At 36.9% G+C, this 14241-nt stretch overlaps 1 protein-coding gene and 1 long non-coding RNA gene across 3 annotated transcripts in view; one reads left to right on the top strand and one right to left on the bottom strand.

The window, feature by feature from the left end:
* Window positions 1-14206, top strand: part of ppp2r5a (protein phosphatase 2, regulatory subunit B', alpha isoform) — a 38517-nt gene extending 24311 nt beyond the window's left edge. Inside the window, exons 3-14 of one of the 2 annotated variants that reach the window (XM_015045423.1) lie at window positions 1267-1368; window positions 1553-1645; window positions 7795-7925; window positions 9450-9509; window positions 9749-9857; window positions 9969-10022; window positions 10157-10207; window positions 10294-10413; window positions 11812-11939; window positions 12670-12771; window positions 13797-13854; window positions 13957-14206. In XM_015045423.1, coding sequence (XP_014900909.1) covers window positions 1267-1368; window positions 1553-1645; window positions 7795-7925; window positions 9450-9509; window positions 9749-9857; window positions 9969-10022; window positions 10157-10207; window positions 10294-10413; window positions 11812-11939; window positions 12670-12771; window positions 13797-13854; window positions 13957-14055 — 1107 coding nt within the window. In that variant the 3' untranslated portion in view covers window positions 14056-14206. Of the gene's footprint in view, window positions 1-1266; window positions 1369-1552; window positions 1646-7794; window positions 7926-9449; window positions 9510-9748; window positions 9858-9968; window positions 10023-10156; window positions 10208-10293; window positions 10414-11811; window positions 11940-12669; window positions 12772-13796 lie in introns of both variants that reach the window. The other variant, XM_015045422.1, reaches the window with a different exon arrangement.
* LOC106955318 (uncharacterized) overlaps window positions 12778-14241 on the bottom strand; it is an 18070-nt gene continuing 16606 nt past the window's right edge. Inside the window, exon 3 of the long non-coding RNA XR_001426552.1 lies at window positions 12778-13190. This is a non-coding gene — a long non-coding RNA (uncharacterized LOC106955318). The remainder of the gene's footprint in view (window positions 13191-14241) is intronic.

The raw sequence follows: 14241 nt of genomic DNA, 5'->3' as shown, positions 1-14241 counted from the left end.
TTTTTTTTACCAAGTTACCAAAGTCCAAAAAGGTGTGATGCCTTTGCAGCCCCTCTGACTCAGTACTTTGTTGCACCTCCTTTTCCTGTTATTTCAGCTGCTTTTGAGGGTTTCAGTTCTATCTAGCTCTGCACAGCTGTGTACATCTAAACACAAACATTTGAATCCTTTCTTCTTTCAAAATTAACTTCTGTTCTGTCAGATAAGACGGAGAGCATCCGTGAATAGCATCATTTTTAAGTCTTGTCACATAAATCTCAACTGAATTTACGTCTTTGCTCTGACTGGGCCTTTATAAACATTGAAATTTAGACTCGTAGTTCGATCAGTTTTCCCGCTGGATTTTCCTGCATACAGATCCATTAGTTTTTCCACTGACACAAAAGCATCCCCGCACCAAAATGCCACCACTATGACTGGCCATATTTTGCGTTCAGGGTGATGTAGAGTGTGAGCTTTCTCCTGGAAACGTTGGTACACATGATTTGTAAGTAGGTCAAATAGTTTAGCTGTTGCCTTATTTGACCGGAACACCACCTTCCACATGTTTGCTTTCTCTCCTAAATTATTTTAAGAAAAACCACACAGAACCTCATAAAACTTTCCATTTACTTCAGATTCAAGTAAATCAGTGGAAATAATTGCCCCGTATATTTGCTTGGATATCTACAGGTAATACAAAATCAATTGGTAGAACTGGATTTTATTTCAGAGTGTCAGTTTTCTAGGGGCTGGATAGAGATGCATGTCCCTCTTGAATATTTTTTGAAAGAAAGAAAAATTAAAGTTGTGTTTTGCTTTTTTTATCACATAAAAACCTTAATACGAGGCACTATATTTTCAAAATGTTATCAGAAGAATCATCGGCGTGTGAGATGTGACACATGCAAATGGGCTGTAAGCAAATTCATTTAGAGTCACACCACGCTACAATACAGTATGCAGTTTATTAACAGGAAGGAAGGACTGGTGTAGCAGTGTTGGTAAGCATCTGTAATGTCGGGGCAAAGTTTGAATATCACTGGAACATCTCCTCCAGTAGATGCTTGTATTTTAAGAGCTTGACATTAATCAGACGTAGTGAAACACACGGAAAACAACGATCCATATCAGGCCAAAAAATGTACATAGGATCATATATTAACACAGAAATTATGTTTCTTTGTTATTGTTGGGGGTTTTTTTCTCAGCATTCTTCTACTATATTAAAAATTTAGATAGTTTTATTTTAATTAAAATTTACGTTGTTTCCCCACCTACCTGCAGATCACCACCAATATTTTCCGGGCTCTTCCACCAAGTGACAATCCCGATTTCGATCCAGAGGAGGATGAACCCACCTTAGAAGCTGCATGGCCTCACATCCAAGTACGTTTTCTAAACTTTTATACTTACACTTGAGATTTTATGCTTTTGTTTCAGAGTGATTGCAGAGTGTTTTTATTTTATTTATGTATATGTGTATATATATATATATATATATATATATATATATATATATATATATATATATATAAATAAATGTTTTCCTGTTTTCCGTTTTCCTTTCTAGCTGGTCTACGAGTTTCTGCTGCGTTTCTTGGAGAATCCAGACTTTCAGCCCAGCATTGCAAAACGATATATTGATCAGAAATTTGTGCTGCAGGTAGGTGGATTTTTTTTTCCCAAAAATGTTTTGCATTACCAATTTGTTGCATTGTATAGATTTTGCGAATGTATCTCACAGTGTGGAAATCTAAATCAAGAAAGTTGGAGATTTCAAATGTGTCAAGTAGAGCAGACGCTATCGCCGCATTTCACCAGCCTACACTTCACTTTTTGTGGCTGAATCAGACAATCTGCTGCAACTCGTCTACATATGTCCACGCTCAGCACCCACCTACTTCAGGAATGCCTCACGTCTTGTAGCAGTTGCTAACAGGCATTATAAGGTTTGGAATGTCGGCCGAGCCACATCCGAGGTGCCTGGTTCGACTTTCCATGATGTGAGTGAGTCGTTTGTGAGCTTTAAATAGCTGCCTGTTGTTTACTCTTCAGGAGGAGAGAAGAAGAGTGTGGTCCAGCGCTGGCTGGCAATAAAAGCCAGTCAGAAAAGGCCTGATTAACTTCAATTATCATAAAACACAACTTTCCCAGTGAGATGTGCTGCAGCCATGAGAGCCAGAGATTCATAAGGAGACGAAAAAAACTGAGTAAAGATTTGGTGGCTTTCTTTGCGGCTCATTATGTCCGTTTTTCTGCTCCGCCACTTCATTGGTTTGTTTTGGTGATGCTGGATCAGAAAACAGCCGACATTCTGGAAAATAACCATATTTGAAGCTTATGCATGTTGTCGGGATGTATTTTAAACTTTTTTTTGTACAGAGCGTAGCTGTGCCTTTGTGTTGCCATGAGGAACCTCAATTTGTGGCTTACTATAATGAGGGTGTTTTGGGGGGTTTTTCCCCCCCTCCCAAGACGCTTGTATTCATTTAAAGTAAAACCCACATCTAGTGCACAGTGTATCATTACTTCATCATTTTACCAGTTGAGCTCTGACAAAAAACCTTCATTGCTCATGAATTTTGTCATGTAGATTAGTAGATTCTTCTGATGCCCAGTTAGTTTGGGCTTATGAGCCACTTGACATCTGTCTTTATTTTTAATTGGATAGCATTTCTATAGACTGGGTAAAATCTGTTCCATGAATATTAGAGAAGTGAAGAGTTTCTGATATATGATGATCCAGAGACTTGCAGCAATATATTTTGGGGTCTTTTTCCTGTTGTGAAACTTAATTTACAGTTTTGTAAATGTAGAAAAATACTTTCTTAACTCATGTTTGAGTCAGTAAAGGACTATAAAGCATATCTGCTGCTTTTCAGCTTTCTGCACAGCACCCTTTCTTCTTTTTTTCGGTTTGTAGTCAATTTCTCACTTTTAACCCATTTTGTTTCAAATCAGGTGTGTACAGTTGGTAAATTTCAGTTTTGGCTCCAAATGATTGAGGTAAATTTCAACAGAACAATTTAGGCACATTCTCAAACTTTGCTAGAACTCCTTTTGTTTAACTTGAGTAGTATACACCAAAGTAATTGTGATTAGAATATTTTGTCAGTAATTGAAGAGCTTTGTATTGGATCAGAACGTACATTAAATTCCATTAGATTGTTCTTTAGGGGTAAATCATTTCATATGTTTGCCTTTATGCACCTTTTTAAATTTTGAATTTTTAGCGGCGCCAAAATGCTGATATCCGCCTTCTACAATACATGCATAAAAGAATGATGTGCTTTTAGGAGCTCAGTTGATGCCACCTGTGCAAAAAGTCCAGTTGGAAAATTTCCTTTGCTAAATATTATACCGTCAACTCTTGGTGGGATTATAGCGAGCAATTGGGAGTGACAGCAACTTTACCGTAAAGTGCTTTTCTCATGTAAAATCTGAAATGTGGTCGCAAAACTTCTACAGAGTCAATAGATGTAGGACCTCCAGAATTTATTTGACTTTCAAATTAGCTCAGGAAAGTTGCGTGGAGAGTTTCATAGAAAAGGTTTGGGATGGCTGAGCAGCTGTATCCAACTCCAAGCATACATCACTAGGTTCAATGCAAAACATCAGATGCAGTGGTGTAGTGGAGACGTGGTCTCCTAAGAGGAAATCATGCCTTTATGTCTGGAAAACCAGCAGATGAGTATTTACCCGTCTGCTTCAAATATAAAGTTTGTTGCAGAGGGTTTTAGTGTGGGGCTGCTTTTCAGAAGTTGGGCTCATCCCTTTAGCTCTGTGGAAAGGTACTTAAGTGTGTTGCACAATTTCGCTCGCTCAACTTTGTTTGAATAGTTTAGGAATGGCCCACTCCTGTTCCAACATGACTACGCTCTAGTGCTCGAAGCAAAGTCTATAAACGCACAGGTGAGAGTTTGGTGTGGAAGGACACGATTGGTCGGCATAGAGTCCTGACCTCAGCATCATAAAATACCTTTGGCATTAACTGAAAGGGAAATTAAGAATTGGACCTTCCTCCCCAACATTAATGTCTGACCTCACAAATGCACTTCTGGAAAAATGTATAGCAATTCCCTTACAGTCTCCAAAAGCGTTCCCACAATTGTCAAACAAAGCTGGTGTAGCGACAAAGGATGGGTCAACATAAAGAAATGACCTCTGACTGTTCTATACAATATTGCAGATATACAACTTCTTAAAGAGATGAATATAAATACATGTTTAAAAGTCATCCGTAATTTTCTGCTGCCAAATAATAAAATTTCCCAGACTGCATAGCAAACGCATTTAAGGTAATGTTGAACAATAATGGAGATTGAAAATAAGAGAATGGAAAAATATTTGTAATTCCATACAACTAGACATTCGGATGTTCTCTGTTGCATTGTCTAAGAGTTGTCCTTCATTCCTGCCTTCCTTTCTCGTGTCCCTTCTTCCAGTTTTTTACTTTTACATTTTCCATATTTAGAGCCTGCCCGCGGCAGAAATATTTACCGTAAACATATGGTGAGCTTTACGACTGTGAGCTCTGGGACACCGAGTCCGGAAAAGTCTGAAATGTTTGTATAAAAGATGCGTAGTAGGCCTGTTTTAAAGGCAGCATTTTGTTCTGTATTTATATCGAGGCTAGCTCACTTTTTAAATGATTATAGTACACTTAATCTGTAAAACAGTGCATTCTGTCTCTTTGAGTGATGTAATGAATATAGATTGATAAAAGTTTGATAATGGGCATGTGTAGTGAGATGATGATTAGACACTTTTTTTATTGAAGTCTGCCTGCATCCATAGTCCAAATCAATTTATTTATAACCACAGATCAATATCTAGGGACATAACTTTCCCTCAACTCAGTGCATTAATGTTCCTCTTTTTGCCATATTTAAGTATTTCCCAGCTGATAATGTTCTACTTCATCATTCTGAAATAATGAGAATACGATGCTCAATCGTTTAACGATCTGGCTGACCTTCAACTAATGGTTCAACAAGTGGGTCGTCTTCTTGGAACCTGCTGCAGATTAGGATGTTCTAGCAGTTTCTGCATCCCAAAAAAGGATACCTTTGTTTTAGACAGTTTATTGAAACACAATAAATTTCAGAATTTATACGACCGGTGTTAAAAAGGACTGATTAAAAGCAGGTTGTTAACATGCCTGTGGTTTATTCAGTGTCATCCTGTTGGGATCAGTTGAGCCGTTGCAAACGAGTCAGATGAGCTTGCTCTTTAACTTCAGTCACTTTGTCAAGTTGCACCAGAATGATACTTAAAATATTTTCAGTTTTAACTATTTTTTTTTTTTAATTAAATGGGTTTTTATCTTACCGGAAAGAATGAAAGAGGGTGATAAAATGAAGAGCTCAGCCTTTAATTTGACTTTGTCCACCCAGTGTCAACGGGAGCCTGAGGTTTTAGACTGAAATAGAAAGCTGCTCTCATATTAGAAAGTCATTTGAGTGACAATTTAAGTCATAATTAACAATGACATTGTGCAGTAATGAAAGCATCTTAGATCTCATATGTTTTTTTTCATAAGCAGTTCTGTGCATTTGTTGCATGATGACTTTGCTGAGAGCTAACGTCCTGGCGTGACCTTTTGTGATTGAATATTGATGATTTCCCCCTCAGGCGAAACCAGCAGCCCCTCATTACACTGTGGCTGTGTTCATTTCATAATAAACACAGACCCAATGGCCACATCCCATTTAAATATTATTGATCAACTTCAGTGTTGATTGAGTGCTTATGTAACTCTTGAAAGCCTGCTGCAAGTGAATAACCAGAGCTGCTGGAATTTATGATGCACATATCAATCAATCTGTTGTTTAGCTATACCACATTGTTAAATGTGCTTTTATCACAAAAGAAATCCAAATAATGCTTAATGTTTACCTGACCATCACAAGTAGAATGAAATGACTTAACGTACATCATCACAATAGCACTGTACACTATTTATCTAACTGTAGCCAAATTAGTTCAAAATAATGCAACGAAGGTCCGAATTTTTCCAGATATATATACTTTTTATTTATTTATTCAAAACACGTCCAAGCCAATATTGCAAGGCTCACACATTTAACTAGTTATCTAGTTTACAACTTGCAGGCTTGTAATTTTGTATTTTTAGAAAGATTGTCAATAACACCAAATGTATTACGTCACTCACCACCTGATTGAAACTTTTTACTTTTATGTAACTCAATTTCAGTGTAATTACATCTGTTCTTTGAAGATCCAGAGATCCTATGGTCTGAAAACATTTGGAATTTAATTTCATTTATTTCTGGGTCTGAAAAAGGATAAAGAAAATGGAGTATGACAAAATATTATTTCTAGACTTTTTTCAATTCATTCATGATTTCATTTGTAAGATTCATTCACAAATCCATGTCTGTCCATCACTCCATGTATTGTGATGTTACACAACCTGACCTGTGGACATTTCTGAAATTCATAGTGATTTTTAATTTTTTTATTACCTAAATAAAGCCCTCAAAGGTCTCCGCTTTCAGAGAGCATTAGCAAATAAGCAACACACCAGACAGGTCAGGGATGAGGTATAAGGAGACGTTCAAAGCAGGGGAAAGTGTTTTACACAACTGTAGCAAGACACATTCTCCACCTGATCTGACAGGCAAGCAGAAAATGAACCACAGAAACGGTGAAGAGGCCAGTGGTAAATCTGCAGGAGCTGACAGGACAATCACATGCAAATCGCCCCAAACTCACTAGGTCAATGAAGTACCAAAGGTCTGCCCTCTCACTAGGTCCTCTCTGAAACATGGTGGCAGCATCATGATCTGGCGATGCCTAAAGTGGTGCTTAATTTTGACAGCACATATTTTATGGAGAAGTTTCCGCTGGTTCCGTTCGGCTCTGAATGCATCGTTTCTAAAAACTCGTCCAACATTGGCTGCAAACTTCACCAGCTTTTAAATGAGTGCATGTATGGTTATAAAATGATGCTTAAAATTTCCTGTGGAGTAAGAAGTAATAACACGAAAACAGTTGCATCCTTGTGCAAAATCTACAGACGCAATACTCTGTTGCAACAGTTAGACTGCTTGCACCATTGAATGACACAGAACAGCTGAATGCATTTAAACAAGCAGGGGAAAAAAACGTGCACAAGCATGATGAAGTCTTGTCCTTGGCAGTAAACTGGGATAGAAACGAGCTGTCTGCCCTCTCACCAAGGTGACAGTAAAACACGAGCAGAAGACGAGCACAAAACCCACAAAGACTACTTTTTTTTTTTTTTGTGGCTTTGGCTTTGCTTTCCTCAAACTGAATTGTAATGATGACTCATCACATGTCTGTAAATAGCTGCTTAATTCTGGGGGCTTGAAGGCTGTTTACATTATTGAGCGCTCAGGCACATGTACTGTGTGCACAGGAAGTAAAGTGCGAGTTTCCAGTAAAACAGAGCTTGATTATTCATACTTTGGAAACAGTCACCACTTGGCTGCATCACAGTTGGTAATATAAGAGATTTTTAGGATATTTGGGACTTAAGCGAGATGACGTGGTCTTAACACCACCAAGAACTGTTATTATATGAGCTACACGTGTAGTGAAGGGAGTGTATTTGAGTCATAAAGGACAGAAATGACGATTACATAAAATGTAATGCCTGTTTTTAGTTCACCAGATGATGGAGGATGTTTCTGTTGGCTTCTCAAACAAAATGAAGGATTTCCTTAAAAACAAAACTCAAATAGATTACCTTTTTTTTCCCTGACATTTGCTAATAAGTCAATACATTTCTGATAAGATGATTCTTCTTTCGTCTTCGTTCTGCAGCTGCTGGAGCTGTTTGATAGCGAGGACCCGAGGGAGCGGGACTTCCTGAAGACTATTCTCCATCGGATTTACGGAAAATTCCTGGGCTTGAGAGCCTTCATCAGGAAGCAGATCAACAACATCTTCTTGAAGTGAGTTAACTATTATTAGGGAAGCATGTCTTTCGCTGATAAATGCTGCATAGAAACATGGACTTTCTTTTAATCCATTTGTGTGGAATATATTCCAGAGAATAAAAGTTTTATCATTTGTCAAATGATAATTGCAAAAGGGAAAAGTTATTTTAAAAATGTCTGCTAAATCTCTGACTTTACCCAGAAAGTCTTTCGTTTCTTTTAATCCAGGTGTAGTTTGCAGCAATGAGCATAACTCATTAATTTTCACCCAACAGCTCAGATTCCCTCCTAATTACTAAGGAGACTCGAAGCTGTGAGTGAGAAGCATCACTTATTCTTCCCAGCAGTTCTCTGCGGCTTTATTGCTGCTGTTGCTGTGTGACGATGAGCTTTGGATGATTGAGGCAGGGAACGCTTGATGTCGTTTCCAACAGGCGAGGTGGCAAAACGGGTGGCCCCGACGTTGGCCATCTGCCACGGAGGATAAAAATAGGGCCACAGTTGTCAGGCTCTGTACATAGCAGACAGATGGAAATGCTTTATCAAACAGGTGAAGGTGAATTATGTATAGCTCATTGATCATTTTTGTTTGTTTGTTTGTGGTGCTGACACCTGATTCGGATTTGCTTTTTCATATGGATATTACTGTGCAAAAGTTTTGAGCTGGCCCTCGTTTCCTAATATTTCCCTCCCAAGGATACAGATATTGCTATAATTTTTTAAAGTAGCGTCGATAGTTTTCAATTTTTATTTTATTATTTTTTTTTTTTACTACAGCTGCTATTTTAGCCATTTTCAATCTAATGTAAGAATCATTTAAATATATTTGAGCAAAATAGAGATTTAAATTGGATCTTTGTGCACAGTTTTTGTTGTTGGATCACTACAGTACCAAAGATAACAGTTAGTCATAAAATTGCATTTTTGTCAGCAATTTGGTTCTTAAAAGTTGTCCTACAGTAGGATGCATCTCTTATTTCCCTTTGAAATAAAACCAGCTGTGTTTGAGACCTTTAGAAATTATTTTATCTATCGGTTTATTATTGTAGAGTAGGAGGGACTTCAGGTATGACGACGCTCCCAGTGCAGTTTGTTCAGAAAATAAGTCAAAATAGAGGACAATAGAAGGGCCTTTGTTGAAGTTGCAGTCTTTTCTTTTTCCTACGGTTTTCCTGTTCCTGAACCTGTTCATGTGTAATTAAATCTATAAATTCTTTGTTTCCATTGTACTTTTTTCTCTTGGTTTGGTTTCTTAAAACTTAAACAAAGCCTCTTTTCTGCTGCCTTAAATCCTCAAATAGTTTTAGTTTTTCTGAAGCTCACGTTGTTCATGTTTGTTTCATAAAATATATATTTCTTTAAGAAAGCCTAGAGTTTAGAGTTTTCACTTATTTATTCTGTATGTTAGTCATTTCAACAGTATTTTTAAATTCACCCAGATTTAAGTAATCTTATTAATCTGCTCCAGTTTTAAAGTTTTATGTTTTAATAATGTTATATTTTCTTTTCTTTTTTTTTTTTTTTTTTTTTTTTTCCCAGGTTCATTTATGAAACCGAACACTTTAATGGTGTGGCCGAACTGCTGGAGATCCTCGGAAGGTGAGGGAAGATTAAAATGAGAGGTTTTTGGGTTTTTCTTTGCCATAAATAAAACTGATTATGCTGATTTAAACTGTCTCTGTACATTGTGGTACATTTGATTGTGTCCTGATCTGGTTTGCAGGCATGAGCGGAATGAGATCAGTATTTCAGAGCATGCTGTTTGGAAAACAGCCGTTGTGCTGATGGGATTCCTTTGTGTTTTCTGTAATCTAGCGAGGTGTGTTTTTTGTTTACAGTATCATCAACGGTTTCGCGTTGCCTCTGAAAGCAGAGCACAAGCAGTTCCTGATGAAGGTGCTCATCCCGTTGCACACAGCTAAAGCATTGTCCCTTTTCCATGCACAGGTAGGAATAAAAAAAATTCTGATCTCTGTATTACAGCACCTTCTAGTGGCTTGGAAATGAAAATGCATGTTTATTTATTTTATTTTATTTTTCTGTTTTTCTGTACTTCAGCTGGCTTACTGTGTGGTTCAGTTCCTGGAGAAAGATCCCACGCTTACCGAGCCGGTACCGTTTTTATCCTTCCTCCCACTCAAAGCTCACTGCACTAGATTAGTCTGCTGCAGCAAATTATCTTATAGTGGTTACTAGAAACCGCCCACATGAACGAGCATAAAACAGAATTTCTGATGTCTCTATAGGTGATCCGCGGCCTGTTGAAGTTCTGGCCCAAAACCTGCAGCCAAAAAGAGGTATTCTTCGTCTCCTTGTGCAGTTTTCAGCTATTTCTGTCTCTTACATGGTGCTAATTTTTTGTAATTTTCACCTTCCCACTCAGGTGATGTTCCTGGGCGAAATAGAGGAGATCCTCGATGTCATCGAACCGTCGCAGTTTAAGAAGATCCAAGAGCCATTATTCAAGCAGATTGCTAAATGTGTGTCCAACCCACATTTTCAGGTAAGCTCAAAATACACAGATGTAAGGAAGGATCTTTTGTTTATTTAAATCAACTTGTTTTTAGTCAGATGGGATTCAAGTTACCAGCAGTGCTTGTTCGCAATATCTTCAGCCAACTTTCCTCAGACCTTTGTGCATATCACTAAATTAACTGAAGAGATGTGAAAAAATTTTTGCAGATTTGCATCAGTTTAGTTCCTTTTTTTTGAATGCTTCAAGTTTGATTTGTTTAGTTTATTTCAGGTCTAAACAAGTTTATTTCCAGACCTTTTAGACTAGAAGCAAATGTTTTCATTTCTACAAATTAGTTGCTTCAGTCTTTTCTGCAACACTGGTTAAACCATAGAGAAACATAGCCAGAAACAAGAGAGAATTTGCTTAGTAAATGTATTTTCTTTGTTTTAAAGATGCTTGTTTTTCATAAATGGTATCCTGTCAGAAAACCTGCCTAGTTATTAAAAAAAAGTCTCAAATTGTCTCAGTCAGTGCCAAACAGCCTTGCATTTATTTCCAGATGTAGTCTCACATGTTCTTGAAGAAGAACTTTTTTACCTGTAAGGATGACCAGAAAAACAGAAACTTGTAATTACTGAGCACAAAGTAGAGAAATTACCCTCAAATGTTGGTGAGGAGCGTAGCAAAGGTTTATTAGCTCTGTTGATGGCAGAAATAGGAAAACTTCTAAAGCTGTGGCCAACAGGGTCATTGGAGAAGGTGTGACAATGTTGGACTTTTTTTATTATTATTATTTCTTTAGGTCACAAATGACTTGTAGTGACATTTGTTGTAAATCTGTAATAGTGTTTTACTACATAAATGCACATTAAACTTTTTCCAGATTAAATTGAGTTTTTATGAACAGCTTTGGGAAAGTTGACCCGTTTTACATAAGCAGTCTCTGCTTACTTGAAGAAGGTGGAGCTGTTGGTGCCATTATTATTAATTGTTATAAATAAAAGGCTTGTGGATGATTTTAGCATTCACTATTTAGCTTCTCATAGATCAAATGTCTTTTATTGTTTGACCTTTCCTGACAAAAACTGGCTTTCAGCATTAGATGCTTCATTATGTGTCCAGTGTTGAGGATAAAAATGTTTTTGCTTTCTAATTAAACTCAGACCTTTAATAAAGAGGAGACTAATGGATTCAAAAGCTTTCCTTTAGCAGTTTTTAAGGTCGTGAGCTTTGATTTGCTGATATTTGAAACTCATTTTATATATAAAAAAAGAATAATTTGACTCAATGGACCAACAAGTAACAGGCATTATGTTTATGCAGCATTTTCTTTCTTCCATCCGTGTTGCATCTTCATCTCCATCTTTACCTAAAACTGCTTCTGTTTGATTTCCTTCAAAGTAGTTTTGTTTTTTCTGAACTTCCCTCTGTGTGTTCTGACAGGTAGCAGAGCGGGCACTGTACTTCTGGAACAACGAGTACATCCTGAGCCTCATTGAGGAGAACATCGATAAGATCCTTCCCATCATGTTCAGCAGCTTGTACAAAATCTCTAAAGAGCACTGGAACCAGTATGTACCGTCACTGTAGGAGGAGCAAAAATAATCTTAAGAAGGGCAGGGACTGTGTAAATAACTAGCTTATGTAAATAAAATAAAAGAAATTGAAATTTTTATTTTAACTTAATTTTGAGTAACCGTAAAGATGAGCTTTCATGCGCATAAACCTTGTGCGGTCTGTTTTTAAATCTGTGTTTATATGCATACAGTTTACACAGACAGATGGCACCATTATGTTCGTCACAGATAATTTAGCACAAGTTTCTGTTTTCTTCATACACTTTCTGCCTTTCAGAAAAATAATAGAGGCATGTTTGAATGTGTATACATACACTTATGTACATCATGTCCTTAAGAAAATATTGTCTCTTTGGTCAATTGCTCTTGTTGTGTAATAATTCCAAGACTAAAAAAAATTATTTTAAGATGCAATTATATCAATTTAATTGTTTTCTCTTTATTTTTTTTTTTCCATCATCCGTGTTGACTAGATTAACTTGAAAAGGACTGGCTGAGTGAATATAGGCAGCAAAAGTCCAAAGAAATACTTAAATACTTTAAAGGCTAATATAATAATAAAATCCATCTTAAAAGTTAAATCCAGTTTAAAAATCTGAAACGTTTACTTTGGTTTACACAAGAATATGGGAGAGGATTAAAAAGTTGTAAAATTGTAAAAACCACCAGCATGTGATGTTTGTGAACCGTCTTCTTGAAGCTCTTGCTTGTTTTTCTGTTTCAGGACAATCGTGGCTTTGATCTACAACGTCCTGAAGACGCTGATGGAGATGAACTGCCCTCTGTTTGACGAACTGACGGCTTCCTATAAAACACAAAAGCAGCAGTAAGCAGCATTACCCCCAACATCAAATAGTGACAGTTTTCAGCAAAAAGCACACTTCTAATGGAAAATTCAAATTTAAGCTTGATTTTTAGTTTTTAAATTTACTTTCTGTAGAGCTGGGGTGTGCAAACATTTTGACACGTGGGCCAAATTCGTCAGCTCAAAAGTACTCCTTTTTAAAGACTAAGATCACCAATTTTTTTGTTCCTACTCAACAACAAGGCTGTAGCGATACACTAATCTCACAATACAATATGATGCAGGACTCTGCTCACAATATGATCTATATCACGATATTCAGTAAACGATATGATTTGTACAATTTTCTGAAAGATTTTAGAGGGACAGTGTGATTTTGCTGACATTTTGTGACCGTTTCATAGATTTGGGTTGAATTAATTGAACTGATGGTGTAATAACTGCTGTTTTTGTTATGCATTTGTTATACATTTGCTTAGCTTAAATGTTAATTGTGTGGCTTTGTGTATTTGGTTATCCAGAAAAAGAACTTCTTGTTTTTTTTTATTTATTTATCTATTTTGTTTTATTATTTAGTTAATTGTAACTGTTTCATTGCATGTCATTTTTAATGCACATGTGCAACTGGGTACAAAATGTCATGTGTGATAGCTGTCATTTAATTCTTGTGGATTTGACATACACTCAAAATAAAAGGAGGATTTAATGTATCGATACTCGTGGATGAAAAATCAATACTATCTGAGGAAAAAAAATATCGACAAATATTGTAGCCGTCAGCTGGCCTGGCTGAAAGTGAGGAGTGGGGAAATACCTTTACTATATTTACTTCAGACAAGGATGCAGTTAACGATTCGCTGGTAGGATGTCCAAACTATTTCCTCAGAATTCGTGTTTTGAATAGTTTGTGCAAAGATTACAAGCTTAATTAAATAAATCCATCTCAGAGGTAAATTTTAAAAAAAAAAAAAGGAAAAATAGGCATAAATATTTCAGCATTGTGTATTGAGTTGGTTGTCTGAATATACATCGATTTGTTTTTCCAGAGAGATGATGAAGGAGCAGGAGCGGGACGAGCTGTGGAAGAAACTGGAGGAGCTGCAGATCAGCCGCACCTCCGAGGTCCAGAACAACAGCCACGGGTTGCCTGCAGCCCTTAACAACAGTAACAACAACAACAACAACAACAACAATAATGAACCCCAGGAGAGCAGTGGCAATGTTGAAGCTACTGCCGTCATCATGGAAGACCTCCATCAAGACGCTACCGACACAGCCTGCGAGAGCGTCTCGTTTGCCAAATGACAGCGGATGGCAGCTTTTTATTCTGAAGCGCTTCAACTTTCAGGACCGTTGGAGGAGGATTAACAAGGATGTAACACAAATTACACCTCAGCAGTATAATAAATCTTAGTTCTACAAAGAACACCAGCAGTTCTTTGTATATATAAATATATATATATATATATATATATATATATATTTCCTCCT

The sequence above is a fragment of the Poecilia latipinna genome, unplaced genomic scaffold (genome assembly GCF_001443285.1).
Source record: "Poecilia latipinna isolate Pla-1442-1.1 unplaced genomic scaffold, P_latipinna-1.0 Scaffold725, whole genome shotgun sequence".
NCBI lineage: Eukaryota > Metazoa > Chordata > Actinopteri > Cyprinodontiformes > Poeciliidae > Poecilia > Poecilia latipinna.
Note: the sequence above shows the minus strand (reverse complement) of the source record. Positions and strands in the feature narration are given on the sequence as shown.